The following is an 18680-nucleotide window of genomic DNA, read 5'->3' as shown; positions in this document are numbered from 1 at the left end:
AATAGTAGGGTAGTTTAAGTATAACTAAGATAAGAGTATGCGCCAGTATGTAATGTAGATCTGCGTTGATAAATGGTCAAATCAATGTCAGATGCTAAGGCAAAAGGGGGTAAATGGAAGAAAAAAGGTACGTCAGGGACGGGAACAATGTCGCTGTCCTTCCGAATGCGGACAACCTGGGCCCTAACCCGCTTTTCCTTCACTGAAAGAATGTCCCAATGACACGCCCATGGAATTCAGCTGATGCTCAAATGCAAAAGAACAAAAAGAAAGGAAAGAGTTCTCAGGGGCTCCGGATATGGTCTCGTTCCAAACGGGCCTGAATTGGCAGGCACTGAAAGCTTGGCATCCTTCAAGCTATGATAAGGATCCCCGGTGCAGGCCCCCGTCAAGGATAACAGAGCTCAGAAACAACAGCATCGCGCCAGATCATTCGCCTTGATTACTGAAGAGTAAAATGAAAATGAAATACTATACATACTTGCAATGCAATGCGTTCGCTAATCTACAGGACACCGCAATGACCCATGCTTCCAATCATCATAAATAACAATATGCGCTCAAGAAACCTATCCATCCTTCAACCAACGCAGAACGAAAATTAACGATGTGGTAATGGTAAATAAGGAAGTAAGAAGTAAAAGGACGGCCTTATACTATACTCTGTCTCCATCGGTCAATCATCTCACGCTGGCCCGTCTCGACGCCTGGTCGTACGGGCTTATGCGGCGCAACATAGCTCAGATGATTCATCCCCAGTATAGCATCGCTGTAAAATGTATTCGGGTGGGCTGGTCCATATCCAAAGGAATCGGTCCTTGCAGGTCCTTGGTATTGGGCAAATCTCGATGGCACCGGCTGTCCGGGGTGCGCCGAGAATTGGAGAGACATGCGACTATCGTAAGGAGTTTGGTAGGTCGAAGTACGATGCAATGGGGCCTCCCTGGAAATTGGTCGTCCTCCAGGGGCCGGCCGTCGGGCATGAAGTAGGTCCGCCATACTTCTTCGGTACCTGGGCACCTTCAGAGTCGAATTTCGTGACTCCGCTTCCTTCTGAAGACGTGCTCGGCGTTGAGCCAAGGTTTCCTCTTCTGGCGCTCCCTCGTCTTCTTTCTCCTTGTCGTTACCATTCATGTGGTCAACCTCCGCTAGTATCTCGTCGGCAAATTCACTTCCTGTTGCAGATTTACGGCGGTCGTTACCCTTCAAGCGCTTCAAACGATCGGCCAGGGTCTCCCCTTCGTCGCCACTATCACCCTCAGCGGGCTCCTGTACATTCTGCGTGTACATGGTAGTCGGACGGTTGTCTGGGCTGCGTGGTGGAGGAGGTGGTGGTTCACCCCGCAATCTCGCGCGGCGCCTGCTCAAGGGCTCGCTTTCTTCTAATTCGCGCCTCTCCATGAGACCCAAGGGCCTGTTATCATCAGTAGCAGTAGCCTTCTCGGGAAAAAGCATTCCGAGGGGCACATCGTCATCGCCATCATCGTCTGGCTTGTTAACATCGGGACCTTCCCAAGCAAGGGTAACAGGCCGATGTCTTCTATGTTCACTCTGCTTCTGGGCAACAGCATCAAGCTGGAGAAGCGTTGAATGCAGTCCTACAGAATTGACAGCAGTCCGCTGTCGTTGCCGCAGCTCGTGTTTTCTCATTTCGAGTTCCGCTAACAAGGTAGAAGGAGGTCCTGTAAATGGAACCTCTTGTTCGTTGCTTTCGTCTTCCTCGTCCTCGTGGGGATCATGCTCAGCATCATCTCCATCACGAGCGCCTTCACGTAATGAAGTACCCTCATGCATGTCTGCTGCATCGGCTTCTGTTTGGTGGTACAAGTGATGTGAGGCGAATGAACTTGCCCTGGCATCCGAGTCAGAGGAGGGATTGTCGACTCTGAGGGTACTCCTTGACATGTGTTTCTTCTTCTGCGCCGCCAAGTCTTTAGATGATGCCTTGTTGGCGTACACTTCTGAACCGACAGCGCCAGCGTACGGATGGTCTGTGAAGGCAGTAACCGGCGCATTTGTCGAGGCATCGAGAATGCTGTCAAGCGTCGCAACCGCGGAAGACTGTTTGACTTCTACGTCAAGTGGTGTGGGGGGTTGTTCAAAGAAAACACTAGCACGAAGCTGCGGAGGCAGATCCGCTGGCTGCTTCTCACGCTTGGAATCTTTTGTATCGCCTAGAGCCTGATCAGACAGCCAAGGAGCCGATTTTCGGTTTTCAGCAGTGACTGATCCAAGCAACTGCGTCCGACGCTTTTCTTGTTCAACGGTAGGCTTCTGTGACAGCCGCGGTGGCAAATTAAGCATCATCGGCACCGGAGCAGGATAATATACCATATTCTCGCCGGTCTGCGGCTCCTTGTACGACTCCGGTCCGCTCGCCAGAGGCGGCCTTGTCAAAGATACTTGTCGCCCAAGCTCTAGGCTTTTATCGTGGGGAACATAATGCACACCATCAAAGTCGGTGAATAGAACCCTGGCCTGTTGAAAGGTGTCCCCTGACGCAGCCGAGGATGGTCGTTGAATTTCATCCGGGATGTGGCTATACTGGCCATGGTAGGCAAAGTCGGGCTCTGCGGGAGCAGGTGGTTGTGGAGGGGGGTTAGAATCGGTAGAAACGTGCATCATCGACTGGGAGAATCTTTCCTCGGGCATATGTTCGGAAACTTGGGCTAATCGAGAGGCAGACATAATCGACCCTTGGCTGGATGGTACTGTTCCCTTCATGGGGTTGCTTTCACGGACGGAATTGGAGACTGAGCTGACCGAGCGCCTCTTCTGTTCACGATCCATCTTGCGGATTTCGCTGCCAATATCCGCCGAGCTGGAGCTAAGTTGTTCGGCACTCCTTTCCAGCCTCTCTACATTATTCAAATAGGCACCTTGTAGCGATTGAAGATCTGGGGTGGGATGGCTGAGAGGAACAGGGGTATCGGTGATCGGAGATCGCAGGGGAGGTTCAGGGGAGCCGGCGTGGGCAGCTCTAGTGTCTAGCGGCGCAACGCGACGGAGACTATTAGACCTCCGGTTTGTCGGAGGATCGGCGACGTCGTAGTCATCTTCCTCAACCATGTCATAGCTTGTGGAGGTCATGGACCGGATCAACGAACCTAACCGGCCCATGCTAGAATCCTCGGCGGTTTTGGCTGGCTGCAGATAAGTTCCTCCGCCAATATGATCGGCATCTAAAGGAAGTTGTTGGAAGGTCGATTTGTGCGGCGACGAGCTTCGGGAGACATCAGAATCGGTCGCGTTGGAAGCCACCTCGTGGTCGGTTTGAGAAACAGCGTTGTACGCCATTTTGATATGTGGTTGAGGATGGCAGGGTGCAATCAAGGGCCATCAAGAGAAAAGGCACTCTGTCGTGTGATCCACCCAAAAAAAAAATTCCCAAAAGAGGGGAAGGTTCTTAGGGGCGTTTGGTAGCAATCAGGGAGAGATAAGGCGGGAGAGGCCTTCCAAGACAAAGGTCATCACAATCAAATCGGACGTTAGGGATAGAAAGGAAGGGAAAGGGAAATTTTTGAGACACAAGAGAAATAAAAGGAGAGAACTTAGAGGATAAGCAGGTGTGAAAAAGCAAAGAGAGAGAGAGAGAGAAACAAGAAAAAGAAAAAAAATAACTTGGAAAAGTAGGATGAGGATGACGGATTCAGATTAACTACCAAAGACGTACAAAACAGGGCATGAGAGTTGGGATCGCATACATACTGTACAGTACCATACTCCTGGATGGTGAACGGAATTGGTTAAATCCAGAGGGATGAAGTAGTACGTACTAGGTACAGTACTCTGTACTGCCTGTATGTACCTATTTTTGTTTTGTATGGTCTGTGGAATGTATTAACCAACTGGAGGTCCCCCTTATTAGACCCTTAAAGTATAGGAGGAATATGTATTGTCCATTCTTGTCATGTTTCCACCGTTGGTTCCTTTCGCACTTTTTAATTTTCTTGAATTATTTTTTTTCTTTTCTAGGTGAGCTAAATTTGGATCATGGGGAGAAACAGACTAAATTATCCGCCACCATGTTTACAGGCAACCCTAATTAAACTAGTAGCCTGATAAAGACAGACATTTTTCATCACCTGCACTTTAATATGCAAAAAGGAAATTTATCTCGAATCGTAATACTAATTTCCAATCCTAAAATTATCTTGACAGTCAATTGCATTCACACGCATCAAGCTTGTCAGCTTTGCAGGAACTACCTGCTTGCAGATGATGAATATTTGTAAGAACTTGATACATCAAACAGCCGACGCCGGATATAGCAACCACTCAAATTCAAATCTACCATCAAATCTGGGTCAATAAATCAATAATCGACTCCTGAGTTGATGAGCTGAGAGTGCACAATTTCATTAGCACAACCATTAATTACTATTAAATGTCTTATCCTCATCCTCCGCACTACACTATCGAACTGCGCCTCGGTCCGTCCTGCAGGACGATTAGTGAGAATCTTCAAATCGAAGTGCTAGTAGTGTCTTACCGGTTTTGTAATGTGACAGCTAAGCATCTAACAGATCAAGGCGCTTCATATATAAGATGAATTAAACTCAAGAGTACAATGTCAATGACACTGGTTACAGACTACATCTGAATCTCTTGGAATGTTCCTGAATGCAATAAATCCACTCGATAGTAGCGTCTTGGCGTTGGTGATTGATGGAAATTCCATGTTCTAGACCCTTTCATACGTGAACTTGTGTATTACTTGACTCCACTGTACCTTTTCAGCGGTTCCGTTTTCAACACACTCTTACAGCATCAACAATCATGTTGTAGAGATTCCAAGAGAGGTATACATAAGTCTTGAAATAAGACTACTTATTGCTTATATGGAGAATGAGAGACCTTACTGGTATCTACCAGAAGTTTATCATACAGTATATGCAAGGGTCTCTTGTTTTCCGCTTACCAGTACATCCATGTCCACACTATCCGATTACTAGTGGCATTAAGGTGCTTACGAGGTGTATCTTCGTTTTACACAGTATATTGTAAACCATGAGGTATGTACATGTCTATTCAAATATAACGATGCAACGGCATCAAACATGTTCTTCAGCAATCTGTTTTGTCTTGCAGTGGACTGATAAGCGGGGCGTTACTGATGGTACTTATCCAGGCGACGTTTCCATCCTTAGTCGACCAAGTCCCAATTCCACGGTACTATCTCGATTGTATCTGTTTGTCCTTGGCTAGTGAGTATCCACTTACGGTCTACATCGTATCGCTAGTCATACTTCCATTGGGATAGTCAGGATGGATAGGATAGTCACATCGAACTATGAGCGCTCGCAGAATGGAACATCAAAGCCGCTATCAGGACAATGTACAGCAACTAAAAAGATCATTCAGGTAGATATAAAGGTAAGCTACAACAGCGGTAGGTAACCACGATTGAGCCTGTAACACACACACTAAGCAGCAAGACCATAATATCCTGAGTTTGTGACCTGGGCGGCATTAGAAAGGAATGCCTAATGTGCCATACGGTACAAAGTAGCCCATAGAATACTTTGAGGGTGCTGATATTCCTCCTCGGGTATTAAGAGAGCGCACAGATTTAGCCCGATTGAGCTTCTAAAGCAGGAGAATACCCTGTGAGGGGCTGGCTGAATAGCCTTACAAGGGATTGGATTATGGCTATAATGGATTTCAGTACTCATATTTAGTTTTGAAAGGGGGCAGGTTGTGTTAAGAAATACCTCTGATGTATCTCCCTCGGGGCATTTCCGTCATGTTATGCAGGGTGACAGGAACATATTATACGTACTGTTTCTATGATATAGATAAGGTCAGGGAACAAATCTGAGTATGCAAAATAAACTTTGGATATGTACAGTTCCTGCTGTTTCCCTATATGGAGTGGACTTAAACTAGAGAAAAGCCGTGAACTCCCAGAAGGATATTTATATATTTTCGAGGCCCCAAACCTAGTAGCACGACAATGACGTCACCGGAATCAACGAAAGATGACATCTGAAATCCTTCTCTACAACGAAAAGGAAACAGGAGAAGTCAATAGGTTAAAGACCAAAAGTTAAATATTACTGCTGTGCATGTCAAGCTACGAGGCTCTTAAAGTACCCTCTAAAAACGATAACGGCACACGTGACATCGCGAAATGCGGGACGCGCCTCAAAGTGACAGGTGACTTCAAGAAGTGAGGTCGCTGATCAGGTTCAAATTCTAGATTAAGAGACAGTTACACAATCCAACTCCTTCGAAATGTCATACTATGATATTGACTCTATCTTAACAGATGCCCAGGTACGTCACGAAAATCTACACGTACCAGTTGGACGTGTTTTTAATGTCTCACGGTGATAGAAATTGCCCTGCACATTTGAACTCGAGGTGCCAGGGCTTGGCATTCTAGAAGGCAATCCGGGCGACAATGTAAGCTTATGATTTGGATTACAACCAACGAGGATGGCCGTGGATTGACAACATCAGATCAAAGCTGGTACTCGCATCGACCTCCCATTATGGCTGGGTGAAATGCTCTCTATCGGGTGAGATCTGAACAACCCCCAAACCCCCAATCAGACCGTATCTAAATTAGCAAAGAGCTCGACTGGGCACTTCTCGTCTAGTCACACTAGATATCCCTTCAGCATTGTCAGAACGGGTCATGAACGCCTTAAAAGCAGACCCTCGGACTGTTGATCTGCGGGCATTAGCGCCGCATTTCTATAGTTTGAGTGAGCGAGTTTTGGAGCTTTTTGAGGAGGAAGAGATGGTCGATGTTCTTATTAATGTCTGTTCACCCCCGCACATCCGAGGAATAAGGAGGAGGAGGAGAAGGAGAAATGCCTTGGCTAATAACTCATATAGACATTCAAGAAGCGCGCCTCAGAGATTGCTGACCATGCCCACAACCCAAAGGGAGCTCTTGGTGACGGCGTTGAGTTTCTGCGGGGGTTAGATGAAACGGAGAGGCAGTGTACGTGGAAACCAACTCTACAGCTTACAACCTTCTGGCTTGTTTCTAATCACTCAGTCTAGTGTTCCGCGTGGCCCATGATAGTGCCAAGGAGACACGGATATGGGCTGGGGAGGCTAAGAAGAGGTAGTTCGAGGGGGAAAAGTATCACCGTCCAAATTTAACAGATTGAGCTGTGCTCGTCATATGAGCTATGTTTATTCTTTTGCCCGGGACGCTAGTCATGTGCTTAGGGCTTGCTGTGTTGGTGGAGTTATATGGAATTGGCACTCGCATAGAAAGGAGCTTGCGAGCTATTTTGCTTTTAAGTAGACTTAAATTTAACAAGCTTCATGGGCGTTTTATCTTAGCCACATACCTTTGAGGATTATCAGTGTGTACTCTCGATCGAAACCCTAGACGGTTACAAATAGCCGCAAACTAGCAATGTGGGCTACATATGCGTACTACAGAGGCAGGGGGGTGTGCACTGCAGTCCGAAACTATATACTGTAGTATGAAGTCGAAGAGGTCTGCCGGGCCATTAGGAAAGGCTAACTTTATATGTTCCTGATTAATGCGGTGGAATACTAGTTACTGCACAGGAACATCTTGTACAAGGTTCAGAACCGACCGAGTAAGATTAGGATTGCTTTTGGCGGTGTAGCTGGAAGCGAGACGCGGGCATCGTGGGCTGATCCTTTCTGTGGGGCTTTGTTTACATAGCAACTTAGTAGCTTCTGGTTGTCGGGACTGCAATGGAGTAAGTATCTTGAATTTGTATCTATATTTCTTGGAAGCGTTCCAAGAAGTATTGGGTGGGGTCATGAGGAAGTTGCTTGTTTCTTGTGGGATGTTGACGTTTGCATTCTTTTTCCAAACGGTCTGCTAAGGTTAAGAAGATCAGCTGGATGGTCGATGGGCAGGGGGTTGAAACGGTTGGTATGGCAAGAAGGGAAACCTTCCACCATTGAACTAACAACTACTAGTACTACTTTAGTTAGTCCTTAGTAGTAGTCAAGAGTCCAGCCCTTGCGACAGTTGGAGGATTCATTAAATGGAATCTGCAATGCTCATTGGTGAGCGATGAAACAGCCGAGGGATGTGGCTTTCCGATTGGTCTCTTTCTTAGAATGAACCCCTTCAACAAGACTGCGTTGAGTTAGTAGGAAAGGACGATCAACCGACGGTGGGACTACCGTAAGGTCCCGACTATGCCTTTAGTGGTTTTAGTGCTTGTCTTTGCCGGGGGACCTATCACGCTTGTTGATTGAAGACTAGACGATGACTTGGGGTTGTTGAGAGGGATTGAACATTCGACACATTCTTGGATGAAAGAAGAGAGTGCGCGAGAGATAGAGAGATACGGAGGAATGAACAGGGAATGCAACTAGCCAGCAATCAAGTGTCAAGAAGGTGTCACAACATTCAGTTCCAATCCTCTCCACAATTTCAATTGTTGTCGCATGGTAACCGGACATTCCCAACTGATCCATGGATGGGGGGGAAATAAGGGTAATATCCCGTTCGCAGAAATAAGACTAACCAGAAGGAGAGTTGTAATGGGATCGTGCAGCGTGTGGGGATTCTTTTTTTTTCTTTACCTACTCTTTCTCTCCGTCACCCTCCTTTCTTGGCTGTGACGATCGACTCGTCATACCTTTTCCCGTCACATTTTAATCTTTTCTCCTCTCTCCCCTCACATCTAGAAAGTTACGTACTTGCCTCGCTACCATTTCTTTTGCGCGGTGCTTTCGCTGTGTGCGCGTTGTTACCCTGCCAATTCCCTGCAGCTCCTACGATTCACGAGAACCCATCCTCGACCTGTATCTCTGCGCCAGACTCCTCGCATCGCCACTCGCCCAATAGGGAGTGTGAACTTAGCTCATTTTCTCACTCGACCTGTCGATTTAAATCTCCGCCTTTAATGAAACGCGCGCATTAGGTGGACATAGTCGCACTGTTCTCCTGCACTCTACGTTCGTGTCGTGCATCTTGTCAATTATGCGCGTTCGGTAGCCGAGTTCGTCATCTAGGGATCTCGAACCGGCATGGACAAATCACCCCAAAGGCGAAGCACCACCTCGGTGCACTCAACCACCCCTTCGTCATTGCGAAATTGCCTATACCCTTCCCCGGCCACGGCTCTCCCAACTGGCCATACGCCCCCAAGACAGAGTCCGGAACTGAAGAGTTGGTTAACCCAGCCTCCCCTCCCTTGAATGATTCAAGGGATACCAGACTTCACAACCGTATACTAACTATTCACTTGTTCCTTCAAGGTAACTCTCAATCGCCAAAACCTGCAGCGCTCACTCGGGTCAAGAGACGGATTAGGATGGATACTCCGTCACAAATGAATACTGGTACGATTTTTGAAGGCTGCGGGATATTCAGGTGATGCTAATGTGCCATACAGAAATGTCATGGCCGCATGATCTGTCTTCTGTGACCGGCTCGCCCAAACCGAGCTCGCAAACCTCTAGATCAAGTATGTTTGCAATGTGATTGTTGTGCAATCAACAGATCATTAGACATATTCATGTCTCATACACAATATCTGGAATACTAACGTGATGGTTCTCCGTAGAAACCCCCGAAACTGGATCAACATCGCTGGTGAACCCATCCTCCTCTCTGCTACAAGACCTGTTGAAAGAGCAGCGTGCGACTCGGGGGTCGCGTGGCACAACTTCAGAAGACACGGACGACAATGGACCCCGTACGCCTCGTACGCCAGGCCGTTCCCGCTCCAACTCTCAGGCCCAGTCACAGGAAGAGCCGGGCTCTGATCGGCAACGAAAGATCAATAATGCTCTGGCTGTGGGTCTAAAGCAACCCCGGGAGATGGGGATGCGAGAAATGGACCAAGTGAGTGGCGCCATGGTAGCTTCTACCATGATCCTGCAGTCACTAATAGAATGATAGTATATCTCGAAGATGAACAAGCAGAACTTTGACTTGAAACTCGAGATCTTTCACCGTGCCCAGCAAATGGCGGCAATGGAAAAGAAGCTTGAGCGGATGTTGGAGATGGAAGAAGAGCTCCAACGCCTGCGGGATTTAGAGGACGAGCTACAGGAGTTGCGGGATGCCGAAGAAGACAATCAGAGGTTGCGGGAGTCCAACGAGCAATTACGGCAGGAAATTGATAAACGAGACCAGGCTGTGACAGAGGCGGTAGAATTAATCTGTCAGCTCGAAGCGAGAGTGGAGGAGCTAGAAGCAGCCGGAGATCATTCTAGACCTTCTACAGCCCGACCTTCTACGCCTGATGGCCCAGGCCCAGCTATTGAAACGCCCAAGTCTCCTACGCCTGTGGATATCCCAGAACGGATATCCTCAAAGAGAGGTGCAACTTTTGGTGACCAGCATCGCCGAAGGTCTTCGGGTACACGCCATCTCAAGAGAGCACCGTCGTTTCTCCTTCACGAGAACCAAAACACGGCGGCCCTGCGAAGTGTCTACAATCCTGCTGACGAACAGTCTCGCTCCGAAATGAGCATACTTACGAATTCCGAAAGCCTCCACTCCATGAACGAGACCGGCGAACCTGATTCCCCGAGGCTTAGTGCACTGAGTGAATGTAGTGAACTGCATATAGGAGATATCACTGGGGCGTGTAATGACTTTGATGAAATCGAAATACCTGTTCGCAAGAGAGCATCGACAGCGCAGAGTTCCATATTCTCACCCCTTACGAGAGAAGATCGAGAAAGGGATCGGTTACGTTTTAGCTCATGGACTCCGCCGAAGCCAGATATCGATCCAGAAGGCACTCCGAGAATGAATATTCGGCCTGTGCTAGATGTTTTCAGAGACACTGATAAGCCAAGCTTTGAAAGCATCTCTTGCGATAATAGCTCTAGTCAAAAGACACAGATTGACAGCGTTTTTGGAAGTTCTAGGCTACCTCCTACCCCTGACACGATGAGTACCGCACATGCATTCGGAACCAACCGGTCCAACGGCAGCGCTACGGAGAAGAGCCAGGTTGATCAGATTGCGGTTCTTAAGCGGGGACTTCGCCGTCCTCGTTCCGCAGACGAGCTGACCACCAGGCAAAGCTCCGGCAATAGCAGGCTGACTGATGGTACAGATACCAACATTAGTGAGGTTATGCACCCACCGCTTAGTCCCGACGAACGAGACGAAGCTCCTGCTATATTTCCCTTGGATAGCATATCATCAAGGACCGGCTACATGCAAAGCCAGCAGCCAGTCCATGGGTCGAACTTTGGCTACTATGGAAACGGAGTCCTGTTCAACCGGGATGATCTGGAACATGTTCTCTCGAAGATAGACAACAACTATTACTCGTCACCTAAGTGCGATGAGGCTGAAGAGCCCGCTTTGGATGCACCATCTATATCACCGCCCCTTACCCCTCAAGATTGGGTGGAAGCAGCGAAATCCGGTAACCCCACTGGGAAGACTCGTGCCCTCGCCCCGGCTATTGGCCCTGTTCCTACCAAGTCTCGACCAGGTGGTACTAGAGCTCCAAGCCAGTCCTCATTCCTTGGGCGTCGCCATAGCGTTGACTCGACCGTGCCGGACCTTCCGATTATACCCACGCTTGATCTAGGCTCCCTGGAACCTGTTCGCCAGCCTGAGCCGGACCCAGAACCTCGACGAAAAATCAGTTTCCGGCCTCGGTTTTTTGGAGGCTCAAAAGCGACCCGCCGTCTCCAACCATCACCCATTCCTGATGCCACGAATGAACAGGATGGAGCACCCTCTCCAATCATCCCCAAGATTAGACAAATGGGCCCTTCGAAGTCGGCCAGTACAAATCAAAACGATTATTCGCCCACATCCTATGACAACGGCCGTACACCTGCCCTTGCATATGCCGATACAAAGGGTGACGATATGCGCAGAACCCTTCCTCATTCATTTACAGATTCCAACATGCTGTCACATAGTACCGTAAACAGGCCACCCTCGTCTCACGGCAAAGGACACAAAAGACGGAGCTCACTTGGAATCTTCGGCTGGATGAAAGGGGCCAGCGGTTTTGGGTCGTCCCATAAGAAATCTGAACCTGATTCCTCTGCGATGTCCACGCAGTCCAGTTCGTCATTCAAGGACAGAACCCCCTCCCGTTTAGCCTATGAATTTCCGGTTGCGAGCACTGAGGTCAGGGATGCTCATTTAGCTTCCATGAATGTTGCCGTTGAAGACTTCGCGTCTAGTACGAAGCGGATCTCTTGGGTAGAAGAAGAGACAGCCCGACGGCCTAGATATGTGGATCGTCGCCGTCGAATTTAATCTAACCTCGAGAGACCGTGTACACGATATACAACAAGAAACGCAAACCGAAAAATCAGCATCCATTATCTCTTCACCACTATACGGTCTACTCTAGTTCTTTTGTTTTAATGCGTCACGATACCCCACGAGTTATAGTCTAACAGATGGCATGGATTGTACAAGTATTTGCATAGCATTCGTGTCTGAGAGGTTAGGAGTCACTGTCTGGATTTCTTATGTCTTTTGGTGTCTGGTTGGTACGAACTACCGTTGTCTATCCTTCCTTCCTTCCTTTGTAATTTGTCCTCTCTTTATCCCACTCTCACCCCAGTCACTCTCTATGAATTTCCTTCATGTCCTATTTCCTACAGTGGTTTGCATATCCAAGTGATTTTTGAATTGCGATGACTGATGTTCAATTACGTTTGCATCTTGGAGGGGTCCTCATTCATTAGCATCTTTTGTGTTTTGTCTTGTATTATCGATTTATTATTGTTATTTCCCCCCCCCCCTTTCTGTTGATTCCCTTTTACTTTTTATCTCTTCGTTTCGAGAAAGTCGTCTATCTTATGAAGTTATGTATGAGTTTCAATTCGCCTCTTCCTATTATTGCCATATAAACTATCATGCTGGTTCACGAGTCGGCCATTCGAATCCAATCTATATAAATCCGTACAATTTATCCAACCAAACCCATCCAGCCCAAACTCCTCCTCGAGTAAACTACAGTACAATACAAAAAGTCACCCCAAAAGACCCCTCCCCTTTTCACCGCCTATAACGCCCAAAGCAGAGTAGAAATGAAGAACCTCAATACCAAGTATTCCCAGCTTCGCCCAGCTTCTTCCCCTTGGGATTCATTGAAAGAATCCTCTGCCCAGGCAAAGTGTCATCCGTAATAGCCGACTCAAAGATCCCCGAAATAGCCCTCTTCCCGATCTCCGCAAAAGAATCGTACCCCTTCCCCGCCTCGTCCCCATTTATCGCCGCCCACTCCCTCGACAACCGCGGCGACCGCCCATCTCCCAAATCAGTCCACCGTGTCACGACAATCGCATGCCGGAACACGTTGCGCTGCGAACCACTCCGATCCTCGGTGAGCTTGACCTCAACCAGATACTCGGAGGGACACTCGGGGCAGCGACGCATGGGCCGGCACTTACCGCAGAGTGATGTGAGGGCGTTAGGGTTGTGGATTCGACGGTGGTACATGTCTTTTGCGCGGTGCTCGAGGCCCTGCAGACCGTTTGTGGTGCGGGGGACGGGGATGTGGCCGAGGGCGCATTTGCAGATGTTCATGAGTTCGCCGTCGCGCCAGTGCGCGCAGACGGAGAAATATGGCCAGTAATCATCGCGCGAGTAGAGGAGAAGTCGCTGTTCGCTGACACTGAGACCTGGGTCAGCGAAGCAGGTGCTCACGACCCGCATGAGCAGTCGGCCGTGGTGGATGTGGTATCGGGTCTGGTGGTACCAGCCGTCCCTGCGCCAGCGACGGCATAGGGAGTCAGGTGGGATGCCGTAGCTCGGTCCGAATCGGTATGCGCGCATGACGAGCTGGTGGAAGGTGAAGTAGAGGACTCGACCGTGGGTGATGCGGTGGCGGGGTGCTGGGCGGGCGTGTTGCGGGCGTGGGGCAGTCGAAGAGCGGATTGACTACGTCTGCGGGCTCGAGCTTTTCGCAGCCTTCTTGTGTGCGGCGATGGTATTTGCCGCAGGGGAAACAGAGGAGATGGTGAGGGAGTAGTCTGTCTTGTGAGATGAGGAAGTCCGCCTTGTAGTCGTGGTTTTCTGGGAGGTTTATAGTTATCCAGGGCTCGCGGCCCAGACGAGTGTATAGTGTTCGGCTGGAGAAAGCCAGACTGGCTCTCTCGGCGGGATTGAGATACTCAGCGACCTTGGCCCAGAGGTCTGATGTTAAGCTGGCAATCACGGGCTCGCCTGGCGGTCTGTTGTCGAATTCGTGTAGTTGCACGTTTGGGTCGGAAGGGTCGAGATCTCCCACACCAATCGAATGCAGCATTGCGGTATGATCACGGACTTCGCCTAGCTGTGTATCTTTCTGAAGATTTGCTTCTCGGTATTTGAGTCGGTGGGCCTCCCATGGGGTCAGCGAAGGCACCTCCGGGACGTCATCTTTGCTTGGTAAAGCTTCTCTTAGATTCGGAGCCGATGCCTTCCGGAGGACCTGACGGGATTTCTTAGGTCGGAGAGCGCCGGCGAAGACGCCCGAAAGCCACCGCGCTTTTCTCCAGGGCTTTCAGCGGACATTTTGAGAGAATTGGCCGTTGAGAGTTGAGATGAGAAAGAAGCTCCGGAGAGGGCGGAGGAGTGGATACCAAAAGAAGAAACAAGCTTACCGGAAACTGCGGAATGCGACGGGAGCATGTGATCAGCCACTGTGGCTAGTGCACCAACGGTATTTACGTCCAGTACGAAGTCAACAAGTACGGAGTAGTATATATATATATTTTTATACATACACACGAGGCGTATCCAATTGCATTAGGGCTACAAGTACAGCCTGATCAGACATTACACAATATCACTCTGGACACAACGGAAACAAGGCGCTCATCAAGCTGCGTTAAATCACAACACTTTTGTTTGCACGCTTACGAAAAGCGCTTCTCAACGGCCTTCCAGTTGATGACATCCCAGATGGCGCTGAAGTACTCGGCCTTGCGGTTCTGGTATTGAAGGCTAACCCGGTATTAGTTATTGCCCAGGAGACATTCTGTTAAAGAAAACTTACTAGTAGGCGTGCTCCCAAGCATCGATGCCGAGAAGAGGCTGGAACTGGCCAACGACAGGGTCCTGGTTCTGGTCGGAAGTTAGCTACCTGTATCCTGAGGCGCTCATAAGGAGGAACTTACGGCATAGGTCTTGATTCCGATGTTTCCGGTCTGCTTGTCCTTAACGAGCCAAGCCCATCCGCTTCCCTGAATGCCAGCGAGGGCGGCATTCATCTTGCTTTGGAACTCTCCCAAGTTGCCGAAGCTGTCGTCGATGGCCTTGGCCAAAGCTCCAGATGGGGGCTCACCACCGCCCTGGCTCTTAGGGGCAAGGTTCTCCCAGAAAAGAGTGTGGTTGATGTGGCCACCACCGTGGAAGTTGATCAGGGGCTTGAGGTTGATCTGGGCGGCGATGTCCTCCTTGGCGACAGCCTCCTGGAGCTGTTCGATGGCAGCATTGTAGCTGTTGACATAGGTCTGGTGGTGGTTCTTGTGGTGAAGCTCCATGATCTTTCCGGAGATAGAGGGCTCAAGGGCGCCATAGTCATCTGTTATCCAGTCAACCAACTACTCATTCGCACTGCCAAGATAGAAGAGAAAGAAGATAGAACGGAATACAACACAACAGGCGGGCAAATTGACATGTTCTAGGGAAGGGGGAGAGCCATACAAGCCAGGTCAGGCAGAGTGGCCTTGCCACGGGCAAAGGTCAAACCCGCAACACCCGCAGCTTTGGGAGTAGCCGAAGCTCCAGTGCGAAGAGCGGCACGGGCAGAGGTACGGATAAGAGAGGCAGCCATGGTTGGTATGGATTTTTATGTATCAATGGAATTGAGTTACGTTTACAAAGTAGTGACGAAAAGCAAAAGAGAGGAGAGTGGTAAAGGAGAAGAAGAGAAGAAGAGGAAGTGAGGTGAAAATAACCGGAAGGGAGATTCGATGCAACGAACGTCATTGTTGCTCGGCCCCTCGGACTTGAATTTTCCCCGCGCCGAAATGTCCGATAATCAACTTTCCTTTCTCGTTATCGTGCGGATCTCAACTGACAGCTCCTTCATGGACCTCAAACGTGTCGCTTGACCGTTTCACTGCCTTTCTCCCCTATTCGACCGCTCCGAGATACCGCACACTCCTTATCCTGACACCTGTGATCGGCCATGGATTCAGATTCTCCCCCGGCCTCACCATCCGCCGGCCAAAAACGTAAAATTGACGACATGAGCTCCGACGAAGAAGATTTTCGCCCCACGATGGGCTTTCGCGGGTTCGCTAGAGCATTGTCACGCTCAGAGTCGCCTCCGTCACTTGGTGGTTTAGGAAGCGCTCGTCGCAACCCCTGGAGTAGCAGCACGCAACCAGCTACTCCAAGAGGCGGCTCCAGCAATGGCGGTAAAGGGAGCAAGGGAGGAAACTCCTTCGCCGCGCGCATGATGGCCAAGATGGGCTATGTTGAGGGTCAAGGTCTCGGTTCGAGTGGTCAAGGTATCGTCAACCCGATTGAAGCCCAGGCCCGGCCACAGGGTGCTGGTTTGGGCGCTGTTCGAGAAAAGACAAAGCAAGCCCGGGAGGAAGAAAAACGGGCGGCGGTCTTACGAGGTGAAGTGGTAGAGGATAGCTCAGATGAAGAACGAAAAAGGAGGCAGAAAAAGAAGGAGGCGCGCAAACAGGGAAGCCGGAGCGGCACTGGCACACCAGTACCACGTGCGAAACCTCAATTCCGTACAGCTCGAGAGATGGAGGAAGATATGGCTGGTCTTGAAGTACCAAATGTCTTGAAGTCATTGGTTGATGCCACGGGGAAGGAACAGCGAGTGTTGACTTCTACTGCCGGCTTGATGACTCCGTCCGAATTCGTTAAACCTGGTGAAGGTGAAGCTCTCAAGATCGCACAACGGGCGCGCCATGACCTAGAGGCTTTTGCGGATGAATGGAAAGGCTTGACTGAAAGGAAGAAGTTCATTGATCTAGAGGAGGCGCAGCTTGTGGAGCAAATGGATACACAACAACTCCGTATGGAACAGCTAACAGAATTGGTCGCTGCCATTGGAAGCTTGGAAATCTTCCAAGATGAGAGCACGCGGGGACGCTTTGACGAAGTCACTGAGAAGTTGGAATCCTTGGAAATCAAATATCGGAATGAAATCGATGAATACCGTCTCCCCGAGACAGCTGTTGCGGCCATTCATCCTCTGTTCCGCCAAGCGATGGAGGAATGGGAACCTCTTCAAGATCCGACATACCTCGTGTCAAATCTTCGCCGCCTTCAGCCCCTTCTATCCCGGAAGAAAGACGATCAAAATGCACAGCGACAATCCACTTCACCTTATGAAAGTATGATATACACTTTGTGGCTACCTCGTGTGCGCTCGGCACTCCTGAACGACTGGGACGTTTATGACCCAAAGCCAGCCACTTCTCTCGTTGTCGCGTGGAAAGAGATTATACCACACTTTGTTCTGGCGAACGTTCTCGATCAGCTCGTGGTTCCGAAGCTCACTGGTGCTTTGAAAGAATGGAAGCCTAGAAGCAGCAGCAGACGCCACACTTCCTCACATCATAGTTCTCGCTTCCCATGGTGGCTATTCACATGGCTACAGTACCTTGATGACCGACACACCAACCCAAGACAGCCTACAGGTCTCCTTTCAGATGCGAAGAGAAAATTCCGCGTTGTCTTGGATTCGTGGGACCTCAGAAAAGGCTTGGTCGATGGCATTCAGCTATGGCGCGATGCGTTAGGCTCGGAGTTTGATGTATGTCTACGAAACCACCTCTTACCACGTCTGGGTCGCCATCTTCGTGAAGATTTTGAAGTCAACCCACAAGACCAAGATGTCTCAGCACTGGAAAACATCTTCAAATGGAAAGATTTCTTCAAACCTAACGTCTTCGGGTTATTGTTGGTTGCCGAATTTTTCCCCAAGTGGCACAATATTCTGTATATTTGGCTCACCAATGACCCAAATTACGAGGAGGTCGGCGAGTGGTTCTCCTGGTGGCGAACCCAAATTCCCGAAGATGTCAACGAGCTGACTATCGTCGACGACGAGTGGAAGAAAGGTTTGCGGACCATGGACCTTGCATCTCGTTTGGGTGATCGCGCTGCTGCTGAGCTCCCACCCCCATCATCCACCACTGCAGAGCAGATTCCTGAGGAAAAGCCCCATGTGCCAGCAGAAGCGCCATCAACGAAAGCTCGCAAGCCCAAGATCGTGGAAGAGGTCGCCTTCAAAGACATCCTCGAAACCTGGTGCACAGAACAGGGGCTCATCATGCTCCCATTGCGAGAAGCTCATCCGCAAAACGGTCAACCTCTTTTCAGAATCACAGCAAGCGCTACCGGAAAGGGTGGTGTCGTGGCCTTTATCCAGGGAGACGTTGTTTGGGTGCAGAACAAGAAAGCAAAGGATATTTGGGAGCCGATGGGATTGGAAGATCAGCTTGTGGAGCGTGCAGAGAGCAGATGATATCCCTTACTTTTTTTCTTCTTTTGTTATATTAGCCTGGTCTACAGTTTTGGGCTGGTTTTCACGATACCTTGTATTTAGATATCTACTTATCATGATTACATTGATATACACATAATTATAGAAGTGGCTGAAGACACCTTCAAACCATTGAACAGATCATCCAGCTGCAAGTAAACGCTCGTCAGCCCTAATACAATGAAACGAGACAAGACTCCCATACGTCAAGTCGCGTTACCACACCCAGAGGAGCAATAGATCTCAGACGTAACAGTCGTGAATACGAAGTGAAAG

At 49.4% G+C, this 18680-nt stretch overlaps 5 protein-coding genes across 5 annotated transcripts; 3 read left to right on the top strand and 2 right to left on the bottom strand.

The window, feature by feature from the left end:
- Window positions 1-651: 651 nt before the first annotated feature.
- Window positions 652-3297, bottom strand: ANOM_008617 (uncharacterized protein; the record flags this gene model as incomplete). Its single annotated transcript, XM_015553873.1, has 1 exon — window positions 652-3297. One exon carries the CDS (start codon window positions 3295-3297, stop codon window positions 652-654), a length of 2646 nt encoding a protein of 881 aa, XP_015405030.1.
- A 2940-nt stretch (window positions 3298-6237) lies between these two features.
- Window positions 6238-7085, top strand: psf3 (DNA replication protein PSF3; the record flags this gene model as incomplete). The annotated part of the gene is made up of 6 exons (XM_015553872.1): window positions 6238-6279; window positions 6340-6408; window positions 6466-6524; window positions 6580-6769; window positions 6847-6955; window positions 7018-7085. The coding sequence occupies 6 exons, from the start codon at window positions 6238-6240 to the stop codon at window positions 7083-7085; spliced, it is 537 nt and encodes a 178-aa protein (XP_015405029.1).
- A 1485-nt stretch (window positions 7086-8570) lies between these two features.
- On the top strand, window positions 8571-12205 carry ANOM_008615 (uncharacterized protein; the record flags this gene model as incomplete). Its single annotated transcript, XM_015553871.1, has 6 exons — window positions 8571-8697; window positions 8880-9127; window positions 9217-9300; window positions 9354-9425; window positions 9525-9805; window positions 9863-12205. The coding sequence occupies exons 2-6, from the start codon at window positions 8986-8988 to the stop codon at window positions 12203-12205; spliced, it is 2922 nt and encodes a 973-aa protein (XP_015405032.1). The 5' UTR covers window positions 8571-8697; window positions 8880-8985.
- A 792-nt stretch (window positions 12206-12997) lies between these two features.
- On the bottom strand, window positions 12998-15824 carry ANOM_008614 (superoxide dismutase; the record flags this gene model as incomplete). Its single annotated transcript, XM_015553870.1, has 6 exons — window positions 15590-15824; window positions 15061-15467; window positions 14940-15007; window positions 14804-14887; window positions 13845-14433; window positions 12998-13741 (listed from the first exon to the last, which is right to left on the bottom strand). Exons 1-6 carry the CDS (start codon window positions 15717-15719, stop codon window positions 12998-13000), a joined length of 2022 nt encoding a protein of 673 aa, XP_015405031.1. The 5' UTR covers window positions 15720-15824.
- Window positions 15825-16076: 252 nt separating this feature from the next.
- On the top strand, window positions 16077-18386 carry ANOM_008613 (putative G-patch domain protein (TFIP11); the record flags this gene model as incomplete). Its single annotated transcript, XM_015553869.1, has 1 exon — window positions 16077-18386. The coding sequence occupies one exon, from the start codon at window positions 16077-16079 to the stop codon at window positions 18384-18386; it is 2310 nt and encodes a 769-aa protein (XP_015405027.1).
- Window positions 18387-18680: the final 294 nt, after the last annotated feature.

The sequence above is a fragment of the Aspergillus nomiae genome, assembly GCF_001204775.2.
Source record: "Aspergillus nomiae NRRL 13137 chromosome Unknown contig00227, whole genome shotgun sequence".
NCBI classification, from domain to species: domain Eukaryota; kingdom Fungi; phylum Ascomycota; class Eurotiomycetes; order Eurotiales; family Aspergillaceae; genus Aspergillus; species Aspergillus nomiae.
This window is presented reverse-complemented; position numbering and strand designations above follow the sequence as displayed.